Genomic DNA, 23121 nt, shown 5'->3' with positions numbered 1-23121 from the left:
ATTGCCCCGTGATGAGTCGTGCCTTAATATCACAACTGTTGGAAAAAACTCGTCCGTCATAAAGCACAAGATTCATACTTCTGTCCAATCTCGTATCAACGATCACAACTTTGATTCCGATTTTTGGGTGTTAAGGTCGATTTCCACATACCAACCCGATCATGTTGTCAATTTCGCCCAATGGAAGATACCAGCAAACCTGCAGATGGCAGACCCGCAGTTTTACAAGCCTGCTAAGGTTGACTTATTGATAGGGGCAGAAACCTTTTTTGAGTTATTGTGTGTAGGCCAATTAAAGGCAAGTTCCGAACATCCAACAATCCAGAAAACATTGTTGGGATGGGTTGTATCAGGAAAATATAAGGCATCAGCACAGGATGCTGTATGCAATATCGCTGTTGGTAGCGATCATTGTTCTCTCGACTCTCTGGTGGAGCGCTTTTGGGAATTGGAACAGGTCCCAGAGAAGTCGAAGGCTGTATATACAGCTGAACAATTGGCTTGCGAACAAAACTTTAAGCAGACTTTACGCAGGCTCGAATCGGGTCGTTTTGAAGTGGGGCTGCCATTTAAAATAAATCCCAACGTGTTGGGTTTCTCGTTCGAGACGGCAAAACGCCGCTTTCTATCCCTAGAACGCAGACTTGCACGAGATCAGTATTTGCATGATCTGTATATGGAGTTTATGAAAAAATATCTCATCCTTGGCCACATGTCTTTGCTTCCAGGCACTCCTCCAGGACGCCATTACTACATTCCACATCAATGTGTCCTGAGACCTGATAGTAAAACCACCAAGCTACGCGTCGTTTTCGATGCATCGAGCAAAACATCGACTTCAATCTCATTAAATGAGACTTTGATGGTGGGTGCAACTATTCAGAGGGAGCTTTACGCAACTCTTGCCCGATTTCGATTAAATCGTTTTGCGCTCACAGCTGACATCTCCAAAATGTATAGGCAAGTTCAGGTCGCCGAAGAAGACCGAAATTTCCAATTGATTCTGTGGAGGGATAAGGCAAATGTAGATGTTCAAACGTATCGCCTGAATACGGTTACTTATGGGACAGCCTCAGCTCCATTTCTGGCCATCCGCTGTCTCGTTGAATTGGCAGACGTTTATGCTGAGTCCCATCCTATTGCATCACAAGTCATAAAAAGTGACTTTTAGGTCGATGATATGCTTACTGGGGCAAACAGTCTGGAAGATTTAAAACGTATTCGGCTGGAAGTGTGTGAGGTCTTAGAATCCGGGGTTTTAAGTTGGCCAAGTGGGCGTCAAATCATCCCCAGCTGCTGTCCGATAGTGGCCAGGAGAAATCGCTGCAGTTTGATCCTTTGTCGTCTGTTAAAACGCTCGGAATTAGATGGAATCCGCAAAATGATTTGTTCCATTATCATTTAGGTTACTCATTTGATTCATTGACCCCTACAAAGCGAAACATTTTGTCAGTTGCGTCCCGATTGTTCGACCCATTAGGGTTATTATGTCCCTTAATAACGAGGGCAAAAATATTGCTGCAGCAATTGTGGCGGCAAAAGTTGGATTGGGACGAGTCGGTTCCCATGAGTTTGCACACGAGTTGGAACCACTTCAAGCAAAATTTGTTTGAATTAGACAAGATAACCATACCTCGCTACATTGGCCTTCCCACGCATAAAAGCGTTCAGATTCACGGATTCGCAGACGCATCAGGTGAAGCGTACGGATGCTGCATTTACATCCGTACCAGTGATGGTAAAAATGTCGTGTCTAAGCTTCTTACCGTAAAGTCTCGAGTATCTCCTCTCAAAACGAAATCGATTCCAAGACTCGAATTGTGCGCAGCACTCCTGTTATCCACTTTATGGGCTCAAGTAAAACCGCTCCTGGACAAGTTCATGATCGAAAGTGTGAACTTTTGGTCGGACTCCCAAGTCACCTTGTACTGGCTGGAAAGGAATCCAGCCACGCTCGCAACGTTTGTGGCCAATAGGGTTGCTGAAATCCAGGAATCGTCAAGCGGTGTGACTTGGCGGCACGTTCCTACTGAGCAAAACCCAGCCGATTTGGTGTCACGTGGCACAGACGTAGACGGTGTAACGTGCTCATTGTGGACTGAGGAACTGGATTACGATAAACTACCGTCTTGGTCCGAGTGCGCAGCCCAGATGAATCGGCGCTATCAGCATCTAGCTGCCGAAGAGTCAACACGGAATAAGGGTAAAACTAAACAAGAGACAAGTAAAGGACCCACTAAATCGTCATTTTCATGTGCAAAGACGGATAGGCGAGCTGATTCGAAATGTAGCTATTGCCACGCGGGGAATCATACCATAAGCAATTGTCAATCGTTTAGTGCTCTTCCTGTTCTTCAACGGTTCGATATCACCAAGCAACTCCGACTGTGCATAAATTGTTTGAAGCCAGGTCATACAGTGACGAGGTGCAAGACAGCAAAATGTCGAGTGTGCTCTAAGAATGTGCAATATTGTGGATGCAACAGATTTTCGTCCTTTGTGGGGGCGGAAGGGGGTGGGGCGAAATTCTGAGATATACGTTTTATAGTGAGATCTAACAGAAGTGCGGATACCAAATTTGGTTACTCTAGCCTTAATAGTCTCTGAGATTTGTGGATGGCCCAGATTTTCGTCCTTTGCGGGCGCGGAAGGGGGTGTGGCGAAATTTGGACACGAAACGGTCAAGGTCCGATATCACAGGAGTGTGAATACCAAATTTGGTTGCTCTGGCTCTTATAGGTTCTGAGATCCTTGAACTCATATTTTGCAATTGGCAAAGCCGACCATGAAACCTGTGTGTTAGAGAGAGACAGAGCGAGAAAGAATGGAATTGTTTTCTTGATTCTGGCTATAATAATTATACGATCTGGTTGAGATTTTACACTCTAGAACATATAGTCATCCTCTACGATTCTGCGTTTTTGGTTTTATCGTATCTTTAAAAATGTGGATGCCACAGATTTTCGTCCTTTGTGGAGGCGGAAGTGGGCGGGGCGAAGTTTTGAAATATTTTTGTAGCAGTGACATATCACAAAAGTCTGGATCCAAAACATCGTTGCTCTAGATTTTATAGTCTTTGAGCACTAGGCGCTGAAGGCGACGGACGGACGGACGGACAGACGGACAGACAGAGAGGGCTTAATCGACTCGGCTATTGATGCTGATCAAGAATATATATACTTTATGGGGTCGGAAACGATTCCTTCTGGACGTTACACACATCCACTTTTACCACAAATCTAATATACCCCAATACTCATTTTGAGTATCGGGGATAATAAAACGAGGGGGAACGTTGTGAGTTGCTGCGGACACCGCCACTCTACGGTTATACCCGATACTAAGTCAGTATGGCTCTCCTCCGGCAGACGCCGCTAAAATTAAACGACACGACAAAGAGTGCGTGCGAGAGAGACAGAAAATCAGTCTGAGCGTGACGTCGGGCGCTGCGTAGCCACTGCAAATTGATTTGTTCCTATTGGCTATAAAAATGATCTGATCTGATCCAGATTCAGCAATCTGATAGATATGGTCATTATCTATGATTCTGCGTTTTTAGTTTTCTCGAATGTGCAATATTGTGGATGCAACAGATTTTCGTCCTTTGTGTGGGCGGAAGGGGGTGGGCCAAATTTTGAGATACACGTTTTATAGTAAGATCTAACAGGAGTGCGGATACCAAATTTGGTTACTCTAGCCTTAATAGTCTCTGAGATTTTTGAATATCCCCAGATTTTCGTCTTTTGCGGGGGCGGAAGGGGTGTGGCGAAATTTTGATACAAACTCGTCTCGGTCCGATATATTAGGAGTGTGGATACCAAATTTGGTTGCTCTAGCTTTTGTAGTCTCTGAGATCTAGGCGCTAATGTTTTACTCTAAGCAAAGCCGCCTATGCTACGTGTGTGATAGAGAGAGACAGGGCGAGAAAAAATGAAATTGTTTTCTTGATGCTGGCTATAATAATAATACGATCCAATTCAGATTCTGCAGTCTAAAAGATATGGTTATTCTCTACGATTCTGCGTTTTTGGTTTTCTCATATCTTTAAAATTGTGGATGCCACAGATTTTCGTCTTTTGTGGGGGCGGAAGTGGGCGGGGCGAAGTTTTGAAATATTTTTGTAGCAGTGACATACCACAGAAGTCTGGATCCAAAACATCGTTGCTCTAGCTCTTATAGTCTTTGAGCACTAGGCGCTAATAGGGACGGACAGACGGACAGACGAACAGACGGACTGACGGACGGACGGACAAAAGGACAGACAGACAGGGTTCAATCGACTCGGCTATTGATGCTGATTAAGAATATATATACTTTATGGGGTCGGAAACGATTCCTTCTGGACGTTACACACATCCATTTTCACCACAAATCTAATATACCCCAATACTCATTTTGAGTATCGGGTATAAAAACACAATTTAACTGCAATTAATTTAACGAACGGTAGAGGGACCAACACCAGCAACAACAACCATGACGAAGGGAATGGACAGTCGAGGGTCAAACAGACGCCACAGCGACGGCGGCAGAGCGGCCCGTAGAGGGGCCCTTGCAGCAGCAGCAGCAGCCGTCAACACCAACACCAACACCGCCAATAGCAGCAGCAGCAGCAGAGCCCTCGGCGCAGACGCCAGCTACAACGCCAACGCCAATGCAGAGCGCCGACGCCACAGCGACGGCGGCTGCAGCCAACAAGAGCAGCGAGCCAATGCCACAAAGTGAGAGTACCCAGCCATCGCCATAGCCGATGTATCCACGGCCACAGCCACTCCTCCTCGAGCCCCATCCCGCAAGCGCCAACCACAAAAGGAAATGCCGAAAAGACGCCGCTCTCACTGCCACTTTTCCCGCCTCTCGCGAATACCCACACATTCTTATTGCCTCCTCCCCACCCTGCATACGAAACAAGTCAACCAACTGTGAGAGTTGAAAGGGGGAAACGACAAAGAGAGCGGACTAACAGTGAAGAGTCCGCAGAACAAGGGGCCTCGAAATATACCTGCTTTCGCGATTACACGCACATATGTACATACAGACGATACTGCAGCCCGAGCGGAAGAAGCGAACGGATCGAACATTACAATCGAACATGGTTCGAGTTTGAGCTTGAACCACCCCCCCTCCACACCACCACATGATGAAGGCCCTGACCGCAAACAAAAACGCAAACACACATGCAAACACAACCGCAAATAAAACGAGGGGGAACGTTGTGAGTTGCTGCGGACACCGCAACTCTACAGTTATACCCGATACTAAGTCAGTATGGCTCTCCTGCGGCAGACGCCGCTAATATTGAACCACACGACAAAGAGTGCGTGCGAGAGAGACAGAAAATCAGTCTGAGCGTGACGTCGGGCGCTGCGTAGCCACTGAAAATTGATTTCTTGCTTTTGGCTACAAAAATGATCCGATCTGATCCAGATTCAGCAATCTGATAGATATGGTCATTATCTATGATTCTGCGTTTTTAGTTTTCTCGAATGTGCAATATTGTGGATGCAACAGATTTTCGTCCTTTGTGGGGGCGGAAGGGGGTGGGTCGAAATTCTGAGATATACGTTTTATAGTGAGCTCTAACAGAAGTGCGGATACCAAATTTGGTTACTCTAGCCTTAATAGTCTCTGAGATTTGTGGATGCCCCAGATTTTCGTCCTTTGCGGGGGCGGAAGGGGGTGTGGCGAAATTTGGAAACGAAACGGTCAAGGTCCGATATCACAGGAGTGTGGATACCAAATTTGGTTGCTCTGGCTCTTATAGGTTCTGAGATCCTTGAACTCATATTTTGCAATTGACAAAACCGACCATTAAACCTGTGTGTTAGAGAGAGACAGAGCGAGAAGGAATGAAATTGTTTTCTTGATGCTGGCTATAATAATAATACGATCAGATTCCGCAGTCTTAAAGATATGGTCATTCTCTACATTTACACGTTTTTGGTTTTCTCATATCTTTAAAATTGTGGAAGCCACAGATTTTCGTCCTTTGTGGGGGCGGAAGTGGGCGGGGCGAAGTTTTAAAATTTTTTTGTAGCAGTGACATATTACAGAAGTCTGGATCCAAAACATCGTTGCTCTAGCTCTTATAGTCTTTGAGCACTAGGCGCTAATAGGGACGGACAGACGGACAGACGGACGGACGGACGGACAGACAGGGCTCAATCGACTCGGCTATTGATGCTGATCAAGAATATAATATATACTTTATGGGGTCGGAAACGATTCCTTCTGGACGTTACACACATCCACTTTTACCACAAATCTAATATACCACAATACTCATGTTCGGTCAAACTCTTTTAAGGAACAAGTATTCAAATGACCCTCGTAAAATAGAGAGCCTACGCTCACTTTCTGTATTTACTCACCATAATTGTACTAAATTCACCACTGTATTCTCTCTCTTATGCCCAGTACTCAAGCACTAAGATTTGTAATAAATAGTTATTCCCTAATACTCAACTGGATCGATCGATTTTTTTTTTTTTTTCTTGTATAGACTTTGATTCGTTTGCAGAAAAAACTAACACACCCCCATCCGTGAATTAACATTAATGCGGAAAACGCTCCGTGTACAAACATTTTGGCGCCCAACGTGGGGCATGTGTGTTTTGTTAATTCTTCTGTGAACAATTAAACTAATCGCAATCTACAAAGGCAACAATTACAACATTCGCTCGTCTCGCAGCTTTTTTTTTTTTTTTTTTTTTTTTATTAAGCGTTGAATCCGTACATTGCATATAACGTATCTTAACATCACTGGTAAATAATATTGGGGTAGCCAAACCTAATGCTAAATGCGAGAGGACTTACAAAAAATATAATATTATAATATTGGGAGGGAAACTTAGAGTTGGCCAATAGTTTTGGCAAAACCCAATCTCTTCAACCGCCTCAAAGGCCTGGCAGGTAGTAATCGTCTGGCGAGCATACTATGGTGTCTAATTAGCCTGTCACTGTATCTGCTGGTGTGCCTTCCAATCTGCTCCTCTACTGTATGCAGATTCAAATCCCGATGTAGGGTGGAGCCGCGCACGTACTAAGGGCAGTTCGTTATTTGCCTCATGGCGCGATTCTGCAAGACCTGTATCCGTTTATAGTTCGATTTGGCAGCTATACCCCAAATCTGCACACCGTAGAGCCAGATCGGGGCTACACAGTGTACATAAACTGCTCTTTTGGCTCTCAGTGACATGGTGCTTCTTCTGTTAATCAGCCACCGCAATTGCTGCATTCTTTGCCCACATTTACGAGCCGTAGCTTTCAAGTGTGGACCAAAAGTAAGACGCTTATCAAGGGTGATACCGAGATACTTTGCTTGCTCTGGTTGGTCCAAAGTTACGCCTTCAAACTTTATGGGTGGGGTGTGGTCTATGAGCGCTTTCAGGGTGAAGCATGGATTGGTGGTCTTCAGTGGGTTGACTTTTAAATTCCATCTTTTGCACCAAGCTGCCAAAGAGTAGAGGTACCTCTATATCGTCCGCGTAGGTAGCAAGCAGAGCCTTACGGGGGGCCTCCATATGTTGCTCGCTTGGGGAGGGTAGATCTGCAGTATAGATAGAGTAAAGCAGCGGGCCAAGGACGCTGCCCTGTGGAACTCCAGCTCTCATTTGGCAAGGTGTTGAATGTGTGTTCCTGAACCTGACTATAAACTGACGTCCTTCCAAGTATGATCGTAGGACACCGTAGTATGGTGCTGGGAACAGTTTTTTAATTTTGCTCAGTAGGCCGATATGCCAAACTCTATCGAAGGCTTGCTGCATATCAATGAAGACTGCATTGCAGTATTCTAGATCATCATAGGCCTGTAGGATGTGTCCTGCCAATCTGTGGACTTGCTCCACTGTGCCGTGTCCCTCCCGAAAGCCAAACTGGTGATCCGGCAAGATACGGCATTCCTTGATTATACTACCAAGACGATTGGCAAGAAGCCTCTCCCATACCTTAGATAAGGAAGACAAAAGACTTATTGGCCGATACGACTCAGGGTCGTCCTCCGGTTTTCCAGGCTTATGGATCATCAGGATTGTTGCTATCTTCCACTGCTTAGGGAAAAACTGCATCCTTAACATGGCGTTAAAAATGAGCACTATGTAGAGTATCGCCCGAGTAGGCAATGCTTTCAGTGTGGAATTGCACACTCTGTCAATGCCAGGAGCCTTCTTCCTCGGTAGGGACTTGATGACTTCAACAATCTCCTCAGCCCTGGCTGGTTTAATGGGTAAGGCCATTTGTAGAGGTGTTTGCAGACTATCTTTTGTCTCTTTGTACTGCGCCTCCGTGGCGAATTGGTAATGGGTGAACCTGTCCCCTAAATGATGTGCAAACGAATTGGCCTGCTCTTCTTCGTTTCTAGCAAGTTCACCGTTGGGACACCGGATGGGAATCTGTCTGAACGGTTGTCTCTTAAGAGACTTAGTGGTCTTCCAAAGCGAATATCCAGCATCCACGGTGTAATCCATGGAAGCAAGCTTTTGTTCAAAGAAGTTGCTTCGAAGTTCTCTCAGGGTGTTTCGAAGTTGCTTGGCAGCCCGGTTCCATAGAATTCGGTCCCATGGGTCTTGAGATCGGATTGCGCGTCTGCGAAGTCTCCTTTTTTGTGACAAAAGCTCTCTGGCCTCTCTTGTAAGAACTATTCCATAGGCGGCGCTTGTCGGAGGATGCGAGGTCGTTGAGGCAGCAGCAGCCATGTGTATACTCTCTGTGATGTTATCTACAGCCATCTCGATATCTTCCTCAGAGTTTAGCGTGACGTTCAGTTGAATCGACCTCTCCAAATGTTGCCTAAATGCGAGCAGATCAGTGTGCTTGGTGACTAGATGAGGGCTTGGATTTTCTATAATGCCATCTGTTTTAATGCTGATGACTAAGGCCAGATGGTCGGAGTCCAGATCCCAGCTCTGACTTATTGTTGCTCGAGAATCCGGAATACCATGATGTACTGCGAAGTCTATGCAGGACGGCGTGTGATTGAGTACATATGGGTACCTGGTTGGTGATCCAGTTGCAAGGATCTTAGCACCACTAGCAGAGATGGCTTCCGCTAGCTCGCGCCCCCTAGGGGAATTGTAAGTGTCTCCCCACAGCCAGTGTCGGGCATTCCAGTCACCACCAACCAAATACCTTTGCCCGCAAGCACGGAGTGCATCGATGTAATGTCTTTCCTCAATCCTGACTCTGGGAGGGCAGTAAATGGCGCTGAACTCCACATCGCCCAGTCCTGTGGCTACTTTTACTGCTGACATTTGCATGCTGCGTGTCTCAATGACCATTTGTGGAAAATGACGAAGCGAAGTCTTAACTAAAACCGCAACTCCACCAACGCTATTATTATTCCGCGATGGCTTGAAGGCTGGATAGAAGGCATATCCATGTATTTTTACAGCTGCCCCTCTTTTAATTCTGATCTCCGTCAAAAGAAGAATGTCAACGCTATTCTTGTGCGCGAAGAGCTCAACTTCTTTTGCTTTCCCTGAAATGCCGTTAGCATTCCAGATGAGAACCTTTAGTGGGTTCATTGAGATGCTGAAACGTTGTTCTGGAGCTGAAGATTAGATCCAGCCCATTGCTTAATCGTGTTGGCCAATTCAAAAACCATTTTTTCAAGTTTTTCAAGGCGTTGATTGGCTTGACTATTATGCTGCTGCTGTTCTTGCTGCTGTTGCTGTAGCCACATAAGAAACTGCTGCTGCTGCTGCTGTTGGAGCTGTTGTTGCCATTGTTGAAATTTTGTCTGCTGTTGTTGTAGCAGTGCATGAACTTCATATGAATTCTGTTGCTGGTTATTCAATCCTTGTGGCTGATGCGCTTGTAGACTATGAAAACGACGCTGAGCAGGTGTAGCAGGTATTGCATTTGAATTACCATTTGCTACGGCAGCATAGGAGGCTCCTGTATTACTTCTAGTGCCTACCAAAGGTTGGTGCTGAACAATATTTCGCTGGTGCTGCTGTATTGTTGGTCTATTAGCCCCCTTTTTGTGACTAGACTGCAAGGTAGGAAACTGTTGCTGGTCTCCAGGAATTGTGGTAGAGTAAGCATATGCCACTTGATTATTTAAGGGGACATGACCCGTCCTGTTCGTATTAATTGCCTTCTTTGCGGAGCCCATTGATCGGCGTAGAAGCTCCTGATACCATTGGCATCCTTTGTAACTGGCCATATGGCTTCCAGAGCAGTGAATGCAGGTTGGCTGTGCATCTAGGGGGCGTGTGCATTGTGAGGTTTGGTGATTTTCACCGAATCTGGCACAGTTGTGATGTCGGCGGCAGTATTTGGCTGTGTGGCCGAAATCCTGGCATCGACGACATTGAGCAATCTCTGTGGATTTTCGCATCCTTTCAATCCTTATTTTTTGGCGGCAAAGGGTCTTGACTTGGTAAATTTCGTTAATTTTTGCACAAGGCTTAATATTAATGAAAAAAATATTAAGTTTTTCGTCCTTGTTAGTCCTTGAGCTTGGATTATGGATGTGAAGGACCTCGAAGCCCAACATTTTTAAATCGGCGGTAATATCATTGTTTAGGGTGCTATGATGTAGGTCTCTTACAACAATTCTATGAGGCTTTTCAGTCTGCAATTGGTATGTGTGGAATTCTATTCCAATGGCATCGAAACAATCCACAATTGCTCTATAGGTATCACTGTCTTTGGGGAGGATTCTGACCGTTTCCCCCTGGTTAGCTTTGACGACAACGTTATTCAAATTTGCAACGTCCTTTATGACATCAAATAAGTCATTTAAGTTGCTAATATTGACAACTATTTGCGGTGGTTTTGGAGGGCCTTTAAGCTGATAACCAGAGCTCGTTGATTCTCCTTGAAGACACTGGTCTGTATTAACTGCTTCATAAAGGTGTTCATCCAGTTGGTCATTTCCAGCGTCTGCATCTACATTCATCCGAACTTCCTCATTATTACTATCACTTGGGATGTTCGTATCAAGAATGGAAAATCTGTTGTTGGTGTTTGCCTGTTGGCTTGTAGTGGGGGCAAGCCCAGGTCCCGGCCGCCGCTCCCTCGTTTAGATTTAGATGACAAAGTCTGATCGTTTTTTCTTTTTCCCGTTCTCCGTTTTTGAGCATCCAGAAGTCGTTCGGCAGCAGTGCGAAGTGTTTTTGCCTCAGTGTCGTCGGGGAATGTGGATATGGAGTTTTCTTGGCTATCAAAGCTTAGTGCAGGGCAGATACTGTTTATTGTAGCAGTTGCCATGGTGTAGGTGGTGTTGTTGGTGGCACTAGTGAATGTTACTGTTGTTGTGGTTTCTGTGCATGTAGAGCGTTCAGCCTCTGAACGGTACTCAGAACGAATCTCAGAAGGTAATTTGCCTGATATATGAAGCATTCTCTCATGATCAGTCCGCTTATTTCTAAGCCGAGAGTCAGATGAACTATTCGCATTCATTATACCGTAGCTGATAAGCGAAGTTTTTATTGCCCCTCTTGTGCGGCTGTGCGCAGACTGAGGGGAATGTCTTGCCCGAAGGGCAGTGAATACAGTTGTAACGAGGGGGAGCGTTGTGAGTTGCTGCGTACACCGCAACTCTACATTTATACCCGATACTTAGTCAGTATGGCTCTCCTTCGGCAGACGCAGATAATATTAAACGACACGACAAAGAGTGCGTGCGAGAGAGACAAAAAATCAGTCTGAGCGTGACGTCGAGCGCTGCGTAGCCAGTGCAAATTGATTTGTTCCTTTTGGCTATAAAAATTATCTGATCTGATACACATTCAGCAATCTGATAGATATGGTCGTTATCTATGATTCTGCGTTTTTAGTTTTCTCGAATGTGCAATATTGTGGATGCCACAGATTTTCGTCCTTTGTGTGGGCGGAAGGTGGTAGGACGAAATTTTGAGATACACGTTTTATAGTAAGATCTAACAGGAGTGCGGATACCAAATTTGATTACTCTAGCGTTAATAGTCTCTGAGATTTGTGAATATCCCTAGATTTTCGTCCTTTGCGGGGGCGGAAGGGGTTGTGGCGAAATTTTGAAACAAACTCGTCTCGGTCCGATATGTTAGGAGTGTGGATACCAAATTTGGTTGCTCTAGCTTGTATAGTCTCTGAGATCTAGGCGCTAATGTTTTACTCTAAGCAAAGCCCCTATGCCACGTGTGTGTTAGAGAGAGACAGGGCGAGAAAAAATGAAATTGTTTTCTTGATGCTTGCTATAATAATAATACGATCCAATTCAGATTCTGCAGTCTAAAAGATATGGTCATTCTCTACGATTCTGCGTTTTTGGTTTTCTCATATCTTTAAAATTGTGGATGCCACAGATTTTCGTTTTTTGTGGGGGCGGAAGTGGGCGGGGCGAAGTTTTGAAATATTTTTGTAGCAGTGACATATCACAGAAGTCTGGATCCAAAACATCGTTGCTCTAGCTCTTATAGTCTTTGAGCGCTAGGCGCTAATAGGGACGGACAGACGGACAGACGGACGGACGGACAGACGGACAGACAGACAGGGCTCAATCGACTCGGCTATTGATGCTGATCAAGAAAGATATACTTTATGGGGTCGGAAACGATTCCTTCTGGACGTTACACACATCCATTTTCACCACAAATCTAATATACCCCAATACTCATTTTGAGTATCGGGTATAAAAACGTTCACAAATGTGTTTTTTGTTTTTGTCCAATTGGCGACACCGCACAAAGCAGCACCCGAATTTACGATGTATGCTATTTTTAGCACACAAGAGAATGCTCCGCTAAAGCAGAATAAAGAAAACAACTTTGCACAAGCGCGACACAACCGATCTCTATGAAAGTTGATTCGAGACCCGTCTCGCAGCTGCAATCGAAAGTTCCGAAAACCGTATCAGAATTGTTCGTCTAGATCGCGGGATCGTTGTCCTCGCCTTGCTCTCGCCGTTCTCGCTTAATTTTATCATTCGCTTGTCACCCACAACGCATTCAACGGCGCTTGCATTCTCGGTTCGTTCGCTTTGCAGCTACCTGCTTTGGTCCATCGATCAACGCATTCTTTCTATTGGAATTCCACCGCTTCACTTTCGATTTGCTTTCGTTGCCGCTGCTGGAACTTTTGCTTTTGCTTTCACCGTTGGATTTGTGCTCTAGCTGCTGCTGCTTGCTGCGTTTTTTTGTTGTTGTTATTTTTGGAAGCTCTAGTTCTGTGTCAGCGTAATTACACTACACAACAAAATGACGACGCTCGAAGACTTAAAACGCCAACGGAGCAATATAAAACGAAATATAACTCGGATCAAATCTGTGGTAGATGCTAAATCGGAAACCCCGATATGCAATGATGAGCTTCGCTATCGGTTGAACATCTTAGAAACGTATTTCAAGAATGTTTTAAATGTCCAAGCTAATATTGAAGACCTTAGTCCGAATGATGAAGGACGGGCAGATTTGGAGGATACATACATAGCAATCAAGCTAGCCATAAAGGAAAAAATGGGAGGAGATCTGAACGCCAGCATTGTTGCGCCGGACTACCACCCACCGCCAGTGAAGTCATCGTTACCAAGGTTGTCGCTACCCACTTTCGACGGAACATATGCAAACTATAAGAATTTCATTCACTCGTTCGAGCAAATTGTTGTGCGTGAGTCTGGATTGTCTAATATAGAAAAGTTTAATTATTTGCTGACCTGCCTCACGGGGCCGGCATTAGATACAATTCAGGCATTCCAGGTTACAAGCGAAAACTATCCGAAGGCCCTAGCAAAACTCAAAAGCCGTTTTGATAATCCTACTCTTATATTTTTAGAAGGTATTGAGGCATTGTTTGCACTACAACCTGTGGAAAGGTCAAACAGTCAGTAGCTTCACAGCCTAGTGGATAAGGCATCCGCTATATTAAGCTCGCTGGAGTCCATCGGCAAACCTGAGAACATTGTTCACGCTATGGTTATATATATTATAATGGAAAAGTGTGATCAGCAAACTCGGAACAAGTGGAAGGAATCGCAGGACTACAAAACTCTGCCAACCTGGCTAGCATGCACACAGCTTTTGGAACGCCACTGTCAGTTTCTCCATTCGTCTGGAAACTCCGCTGCTACTTCGTCACAACGAAAGGCTGAATCCAATAAGTCAAATCGTCATTCTAATCACCAAATAAACTCGTCGTTTGCTATCACTAATCCGTCTTGTACACTTTGTTCTAGTTCTGGCCATAATATCTCTAATTGCGCTCAGTTCAAGGCTATGAACAGCAACCAACGGTACGACAATGCAAAACGCCTCGGTCTCTGCATCAATTGTCTTGGAAATGGTCATAGAGTGGCGCAATGTTCATCGACTCATCGTTGCCGATCCTGTAATCGGAATCATCATTCATCTTTGCATCACTCTCAGCCGCAACAGCCACCCCAATCATCAGCAGGACAATCTTCAACTACTGAACCGGTACTCCAACCAGCGCAACCCTCCTGGCAAACGGCTCATCAAGCTGCTTCACATTCTCATATGGAGATCGCAGCAGATGATCAAATTTTGTTGGCAACAGCTATGGTTTTGGTAAAGGATGCCAGGACAGGTGAATACAAACTCGGTAGAGCGTTGCTTGATTCATGCTCTCAGGTTAATTTTGTAACCGAAACCTTTGCATAAAAGCTTCGCCTTCGTTGTGAAAAACACCACATTGGAATTCGCAGTATAGGAGACTCCCTTACTAGTTTGAAGGCTCGCACGACTACCTCTATTAAGTCACGTACTTCCGGCTATCAGCTCACTCTCCAGTTTGGAATCACATCCCATATTGCCTACCAGCCAGATAGTGAGATCGACATATCGAATTGGAACCTTCCAGCTAACACTCCATTGGCTGACGAATCGTTCTATAGGACTAAACGTATTGATTTGTTACTGGGGACCGAAGCCTTCTATGGAGCTCTAGCTGTTGGCCAGATTCGCATTGGTCCAAATCTTCCCACTTTGCAGAAGACTCTTTTTGGTTGGATTGTTGCTGGGAGGTACCAGCGGCAATATAACAGACAGCCACCATTGTTCTTGGCGACTGTAGAAGAGTCGATCGACAAGAATTTGCAGCAATTATGGAAAGTGGACTCATTTGTCGATCCAAGCGCTAGAATGCTCCCAAATCATCGTCGCTGTGAGGACCATTTCAGGGACACAACACATCAGGATGCCAGTGGGCGGATTGTCGTTCGCTTGCCATTTCAAGAAGATCCAAGTTGTCTTGGAAGTTCCTTCGATACAGCTCGAACTCGATTTTTTGCCATTGAGAGACGTCTCGCTCGTCTACCGGAAATTCGATCGCAGTATATCTCGTTCATGCGGGAATATGAAAGTCTCGGCCATATTTCCCTCGTACTGAATCCTAACCTGGAAGAACCGCATTATTATATACCCCACCATTTCGTTCTGAAACCAAGCAGTACCTCGACGAAGCTCAGAGCTGTCTTTGACGCCTCTTGCCGTACAACATCTCAAAGGTCACTTAACGATCTACTTTTAGTCGGCCCTACCATTCAGGATGAGTTGTACTTGCAATTGCTGCGGTTCCGCATGCATAGGTTCGGCATCACAGCCGACGTCACAAAAATGTACAGGCAGGTACTTGTGAGTGAGAAGGATAGAAAATTCCAGTACATTTTGTGGCGAGCATCTCCAAATACGAATCTTCAAACCTACCAACTCAATACAGTGACATATGGGACTGCGTCTACCCCATTTCTCGCAACTCGTAGTTTGCATTACTTGGCTGAGGATTGTAAGGATGCATGGCCATTAGGGGCTGCTGCTGTTAAGACTGCATTTTATGTTGATGACCTTTTGTGTGGGGCTGATGATAAAGATACACTCTTCAAACTAAAAACTGAAATCACATCAACTCTCGCTCGTGGTCAGTTTCCATTATGCAAGTTGCATTCAAATCATCCAGGCGTGATGGAAGACGAACCTACCAAGGAATTAAACATTTCAGAAAACTCAGTCAGCAGCACACTCGGCTTAACGAAGAGATGCATTTAGTTTCACATTTAATCCAAAGGAAGTCTATCCCACTACCACAAAACGAACAACTTTGTCTACTGCGTCGTCGCTATTCGATCCAATCGGTCTGCTATCACCGTTAGTTATTGTCTCTAAGATCATTCTTCAGGAGTTGTGGCTTTTGAAACTCGACTTGGACGAGTCTGTCCCCCAGAATTTAAGCCACGCATGGAGCAAGTGTTTGGAATCGCTGAATTCACTGTCGTCACTAGCGGTACCTCGTTTTTGTTTGCAGCCTGATACTAGGAGCATTTAAATACATGGATTTTGCGACGCATCGATTCGGGCATACGGCTGCTGTGTTTATGTATAAACACGGATAATTCGCTTGGACAGGTCACAGTGAAATTGTTCACTTCTAAGTCTAGAGTAGCACCAGTGAAGAAACAGTCTCTTCCGAAGCTTGAACTATGCGGCGCACATCTACTTTCTCAGTTGTATAACAAAGTCAAGGCCATATTCAGTAAACACACTATCACATCTTATTTTTGGAGCGACTCACAGCTCGTATTGCATTGGTTGCAACAACACTCAGTCACCTTATCGACCTTTGTTGGAAATCGAGTGTCCGATATTCAGGATTTAACGTCTGATGGAAAATGGCGCTATGTGCCAACACATCAAAACCCTGCTGATATTCTGTCGCGAGGCTGTAACGTGAGCGAGTTGATTAAGTCTCCATGGTTTTCGGGTCCAACGTTTCTAGTCGAAGATTCACTAAACTGGCCCGCCACTGGTGGAAAACTTGATATTGACATGGACGTGGTTAACTCGGAGAATCGGAAAAGTTTGTTTGCTGCCGTACACGAGACAAATAATATCCTCAACATCGTCGATAATATCAGCTCGTACACTCACAGTCTGCGTCTCATTGCTTGGATGATTAGGTTCATAAGGAGATGTCGGAAGCAATCGACGTTTACCACAACCTCACCGACGCCAGATGAACTTGGTTTTGCTTCACATTGCCTTATTTGGAACATTCAACAAACTCATTTTGTAGAGGACATCCGTTTACTTCAGAAGCAAAAACCATTAAAAAGCAGCTTAAAGTTTCTTACTCCCTTTTTAGAAGTCGTGAACGGATTCGAACTTATCAAGGACGGTCAAAAACATCCGTTGCTGCTGCCTAGTCAGTCCAAATTTGTATGGAACTATATTCGCCATTTGCATCTTCGGAACTATCACGCTGGACCCTAGTCGCTCTCATTCGTTTGGAGTATTGGATCGTTAACGCCAGACACTTGGCACGTAGAATTGTTCGCTCCTGTGTACACTGCGTTCGCTACAGACCGAAACTGCTACAACAACTCATGGGCTCATTACCGCCTACGCGACTCGCTCCGGCTCGACCCTTTGAACGCTGTGGAGTTGACTTTTGTGGACCCATCAACACATATCTACGCATTCGAGGAAAGGGACCTACAAAAGCATACATAGCCGTGTTCGTTTGCCTTCTCACCAAGGCCGTTCACATTGAAGTAGTCTCTGATTTGTCAACAAAGGCGTTCTTAAACGCATTGAAACGGATGGGAGGTCGTCGCAAGCTGCCGACAGACATCTTCTGCGATAATGCCACTAACTTTGTAAGGGCATCGAATCAACTGCAGAAACTAAAAAAGTTTATGTTTTTAAAGCAGACCCAAGATGAAATCTATAAATTTTGCGCATCTGACTTTATTAATTTCCATTTTATTCCCCCCAGGGCACCTCATTTCGGAGGCCTTTGGGAAGCGGCAGTCAAGAGTGCAAAGGGGCTGTTAAATCGTACGCTGGCCAACACCAGGTTCACCTTCGCAGAGTTGAGCACTGTCGTCGTCGAGATAGAATCGATCCTCAACTCGCGCCCGCTATCGCCGCTTTCTTCAGACCCAAATGACTATAGCACTCTCACGGCTGGTCATCTCTTGGTTGGCGAACCATTGCGATCACTACCTGAAAGGTCCCTCGAGAATATCAAGCTGTCAAGTATGGACCGCTACGATGCGATTACGGCCGTCAAGCAACGGTTTTGGAAGCAATGGTCTGCTGACTATGTCAACGAATTGCGATCGCGCACGAAGTGGACAGCACCCTCAACGAACCTCACCGAGGGCACGTTGGTCACCATCCATGAGGACAACCTGCCACCGCTACGCTGGAAACTAGGCCGAGTGCAGTCTACTGTGCTTGGGAAGGATGGACTTGTACGGTTGGTGCACCTCCGCACTGCAAATGGAACATGATGCAGGCCAATGCACAAGTTGGCAATTCTTCCGGTGGTTTTAAAGCAGTCCTTTCAACGGGGCCTGGATGTTCGGTCAAACTCCTTTAAGGAACAAGTATTCAAATGACCCTCGTAAAATAGAGAGCCTACGCTCACTTTCTGTATTTACTCACCATAATTGTACTAAATTCACCACTGTATTCTCTCTCTTATGCCCAGTACTCAAGCACTAAGATTTGTAATAAATAGTTATTCCCTAATACTCAACTGGATCGATCGACTTTTCTCTTTCTTGTATAGACTTTGATTCGTTTGCAGAAAAAACTAACACACCCCCATCCGTGAATTAACATTAATGCGGAAAACGCTCCGTGTACAAACAACTCATTTTGAGTATCGGGTATAAAAAGAGCTACACCAAAAAGAAGAATGGAAACACATCAAACCGGTCACCCTGCCCGAGCTGCAGACAATAATAAGAAAACTAACGAGGGGGAACGCAACTCTACATTTATACCCGATACTTAGTCAGTATGGCTCTCCTCCGGCAGACGGCGCGAATATTAAACGACACGACAAAGTCGTCGAGCGCTGCGTAGCCACTGCAAATTGATTTGTTCCTTTTGGCTATAAAAATTGTCTGATCTGATCCAGATTCAGCAATCTGATAGAAATGTTTATACTATATGATTGTGCGTTTTTAGTTTTCTCGTACCTGCAATATTGTGGATGCAACAGATTTTCGTTCTTTTTGGTGGCGAAAGGGGGTGAGGCGAAATTTTGAGATATACGTTTTATAGTGAGATCTAACAAGAGTGCGGATACCAAATTTGGTTACTCTAGCGTTAATAGTCTCTGAGGTTTGTGGATGCCTCAGATTTTCGTCCTTTGCGGGGGCGGAAGGGGGTGTGTCGAAATTTTGACACGAAACGGTCAAGGTCCGATATCACAGGAGTGTGGATACCAAATTTGGTTGCTCTGGCTCTTATACGTTCTGAGATCCTTGAACTCATATTTTGCAGTTGGAAAAAAAGACCATGAAACCTGTGTGTTAGAGAGAGACAGAGCGAGAAAGAATGAAATTGTTTTCTTGATTCTAGCTATAATAATAAAACGATCTAGTTCAGATTTTGCACTCTGGAAGATATGGTCATTCTCTACGATTCTGCGTTTTTGGTTTTCTCATATCTTTAAAATTGTGGATGCCACAGATTTTCGTCCTTTGGGGGGGCGGAAGTGGGCGGGGCAAAGTTTTGAAATATTTTTGTAGCAGTGACATATCACAGAAGTCTGGATCCAAAACATCGTTGCTCTAGCTTTTATAGTCTTTGAGCACTAGGCGTTGATAGGGACGGACAGACAGACAGACAGACAGGGCTCAATCGACTCGGCTATTGATGCTGATCAAGAATATATATACTTTATGGGGTCGGAAACGACTCCTTCTGGAGTCACACACATACATTTTCACCACAAATCTAATATACCCCAATACTCATTTTGAGTATCGGATATAAAAACAAAGAAAGCAACAGGCGAAGATAAAATTGACAATAAAACAAACTATTACCCCTCAAGGCGAAGCTATACTTAGTAAATATTTACAATGCTGCACTAAGACTTGGACACTTCCCAATCGCCTGGAAGCATGCGGAGGTGATAATGATCCTCAAGCCGACCAAAAACCCAAGAAAAGTTAATTCATACAGACCTAACTGGTTTCTCAAAAATTTTAGAGAAACTCATACTGACAAAACTCCCAGGCTTCACCGTGGACGACGCTGCCAAAATCAGCGCCATGACGTCACGCCACTCCACTCACCAACAGCAGCCATTCCAACGATTATGCAGATGCTGGCGCCTGTTGCCGCTCCACTGGGTCGCACCCGTCTCTCATGCCATTATGTAAGGGCGGGATGGCCCGGTGTTGAGCCGACGGACGCCAGCAAATCCTGCAAAGGAAGAAGAAACAGGAGGGAGAAGCAGACTGCCAAAACACAAATACTCACCTGCTGTTTTACGCCAACACAAACCAGACAAGGGTCGCCACAAATAACATTCGGACCCGAGCCGCTCGTCAATGAACACTTTTGCCCACGATGCACGCCATCTCCAAGTCCAGCCATCGCCACTAAAGATCCCAGGTGGTGCCACTAATCCTGCACAGGGGGACAACGGAGCCGGCCGGTATGCGGCGCAATGTTCTGCATTGCGTTTGCCATGCCGGCCGGTGCTTCGTTGTAGTTGTCCTCCTGTTAAAAATAAATGATATTTAAGTACATATGTTTATTGTTGTGTAAATGTATTGTAATTATTGTTTGTTTTACCTTGTATTTATCTCTGTAGTTTTGTAGTCCTTATTTGTAGTAATTGTAGATAGATTGTCCTTAGCTGTATTGTAATTTAATTATTTTTAGTTATTTATTTTAGCATATTTACCTTTCTTTCTTCTTCTTCTTTCCCAACTATCACACATTTCCCAATAACTGACAAGTGGCAGCGCCATTAATGACCCAAAAAAATACCACGCCAATCATGAAAATACCCGAGCCGATAACACACCAAAAAAAGTCAATTCAAATTTAAAATGCATTTCTCAATGCCAGTGTGTTATCGGCCGCCAACTTCGGCAATTTACGCCCAGCCAATTCCTCACCCACCCTTCCACCCACTTCAAACGCCACTAAAGACCAAATGCGGCTGAGCAGGAATAAAATATACACTGCCAACTTTCGCCACTCTGCCAAACGCCCCAATAAAGCCATTTCAATCACCCACAAAATGCTATGCGGTCGACTCTTCGGCGCGTCTCGCGCCCGGATCGTAAGATCCGGAAGTTTAAAGTATCCGGGAGATTATACGGTAGCAGGCAAATTTTCCCCTTCCCATCCCATCCCATCCCCTTACAACAGAGCAGCCAATACACACAGCACAGGGAACACACAACACAGGCCACTAACCAACAACAACATGAAACAGGCAGCCACTAAAACAGACAGCCAATACAATTTTCCATTGCCTACTTATCGGTGCTGCTGCCCTCGGACTACTTTCATCTCACTCAATATTGTGGTGAGTGAAAGTGGAGCCGGGGGTGAGTGCACCGGTAAATGACGATCGGCGATCGGGCCTTTCGGGTGGAGGGGAGAGTGTGAGAGTTGGCGGACATAGAGTGTTCCACCATGAACCTCGTCTGCCACTCTCATCTCGTCCACCCGCTCGAGAGGTTGCGATCGTCGGACGTACGTCTATAACCGTGTCGTGTCGTGTCGCCTTTTGATTATTTTTGCCGTGTCGCCATTTCCTTTTTTTTCTGTGTGCCATGACAAAAGTCTTTTTCCCCCTCCGCCACTACTACTACCGACAAACTTTCTTCTCGCCAACAAATAACATTAATTTAAAAGAGTCGCCAATAAATAACATTAATTTTCATAAACACAAACTAACGAGAGTTGCCAATAAATAACATAATTTAAACACAAACTAACGAGAGAAAACTGTGTAAAGAGATAGAAAGTCCCAATAAAAGACCAAATACAAACACAAACGAGGGGGAACGTTGTGAGTTGCTGCGGAGACCGCAACTCTACATTTATACCCGATACTTAGTCAGTATGGCTCTCTTCCGGCAGACGCCGCTAATATGGAACGACACGACAAAGAGTGCGTGCGAGAGAGACAGAAAATCAGTCTGAGCGTGACGTCGGCGCTGCGTAGCCAGTGCAAATTGATTTGTTCCCTTTGGCTATAAAAATGATCTGATCTGATCCAGATTCAGCAACCTGATAGAAATGATCATTATCTATCATTCTGCGCTTTTAGTTTTCTCGAATGTGCAATATTGTGGATGCAACAGATTTTCGTTCTTTGTGGGGGCGGAAAGGGGTGGGGCGAAATTCTGAGACATACATTTTATAGTAAGATCTAACAAAAGTGCGGATAGCAAATTTGGTTACTCTAGCGTTAATAGTCTCTGAGATTTGTGGATGCCCCAGATTTTCGTCCTTTGTGGGGGCGGAAGGGGGTGTGGCGAAATTTGGACACGAAACGGTCATGGTCCGGTATCACAGGAGTGTGGATACCAAATTTGGTTGCTCTGGCTCTTATAGGTTCTGAGATCCTTGAACTCATATTTTGCAATTGGCAAAACCGACCATGAAACCTGTGTGTTAGAGAGAGACAGAGCGAGAAAGAATGAAATTGTTTTCTTGATTCTGGCTATAATAATTATACGATCTGGTTGAGATTTTACACTCTAGAACATATATTCATCCTCTACGACTCTGCGTTTTTGGTTTTTTCGTATCTTTAAAAATGTGGATGCCACAGATTTTCGTCTTTTGTGGGGGCGGAAGGGTTGGGGCGAAATTAAGAGATATACGTTTTATAGTGAAATCTAACAGGAGTGCGGATACCTAATTTGGTTACTCTAGCCTTAATAGTCTCTGAGATTTTTGAATATTCCCAGATTTTCGTCCATTGCAGGGGCGGAAGGGGGTGTGGCGAAATTTTGAAACAAACTCTTCTCGGTCCGATATCTTAGGAGTGTGGATACCAAATTTGGTTGCTCTAGCTTTTATAGTCTCTGAGATCTTGGCGCTAATGTTTTACTCTAAGCAAAGCCGCCTATGCTACGTGTGTGATAGAGAGAGACAGGGCGAGAAAAAATGAAATTGTTTTCTTGATGCTGGCTATAATAATAATACGATCCAATTCAGATTCTGCAGTCTAAAAGATATGGTCATTCTCTACGATTCTGCGTTTTTGGTTTTCTCATATCTTTAAAATTGTGGATGCCACAGATTTTCGTCTTTTGTGGGGGCGGAAGTGGGCGGGGCGAAGTTTTGAAATATTTTTGTAGCAGTGACATACCACAGAAGTCTGGATCCAAAACATCGTTGCTCTAGCTTT

The 23121-nt window shown here is 44.8% G+C and overlaps 2 protein-coding genes across 2 annotated transcripts; both read left to right on the top strand.

Annotated features, from left to right (window-relative positions):
* The first annotated feature begins 17239 nt into the window (after nucleotides 1-17239).
* Nucleotides 17240-18686, top strand: LOC117194863. The gene is made up of 3 exons (XM_033399329.1): nucleotides 17240-17590; nucleotides 17710-18199; nucleotides 18621-18686. The coding sequence occupies exons 1-3, from the start codon at nucleotides 17577-17579 to the stop codon at nucleotides 18684-18686; spliced, it is 570 nt and encodes a 189-aa protein (XP_033255220.1). The 5' UTR covers nucleotides 17240-17576.
* A 1051-nt stretch (nucleotides 18687-19737) lies between these two features.
* On the top strand, nucleotides 19738-20448 carry LOC117194735. Its single transcript, XM_033399231.1, has 2 exons — nucleotides 19738-19866; nucleotides 19947-20448. The coding sequence occupies exons 1-2, from the start codon at nucleotides 19859-19861 to the stop codon at nucleotides 20365-20367; spliced, it is 429 nt and encodes a 142-aa protein (XP_033255122.1). The 5' UTR covers nucleotides 19738-19858; the 3' UTR covers nucleotides 20368-20448.
* The last annotated feature ends 2673 nt before the right edge of the window (nucleotides 20449-23121 follow it).

This window comes from Drosophila miranda (assembly GCF_003369915.1).
Source record: "Drosophila miranda strain MSH22 chromosome Y unlocalized genomic scaffold, D.miranda_PacBio2.1 Contig_Y3_pilon, whole genome shotgun sequence".
Lineage (NCBI taxonomy): Eukaryota > Metazoa > Arthropoda > Insecta > Diptera > Drosophilidae > Drosophila > Drosophila miranda.
This window is presented reverse-complemented; position numbering and strand designations above follow the sequence as displayed.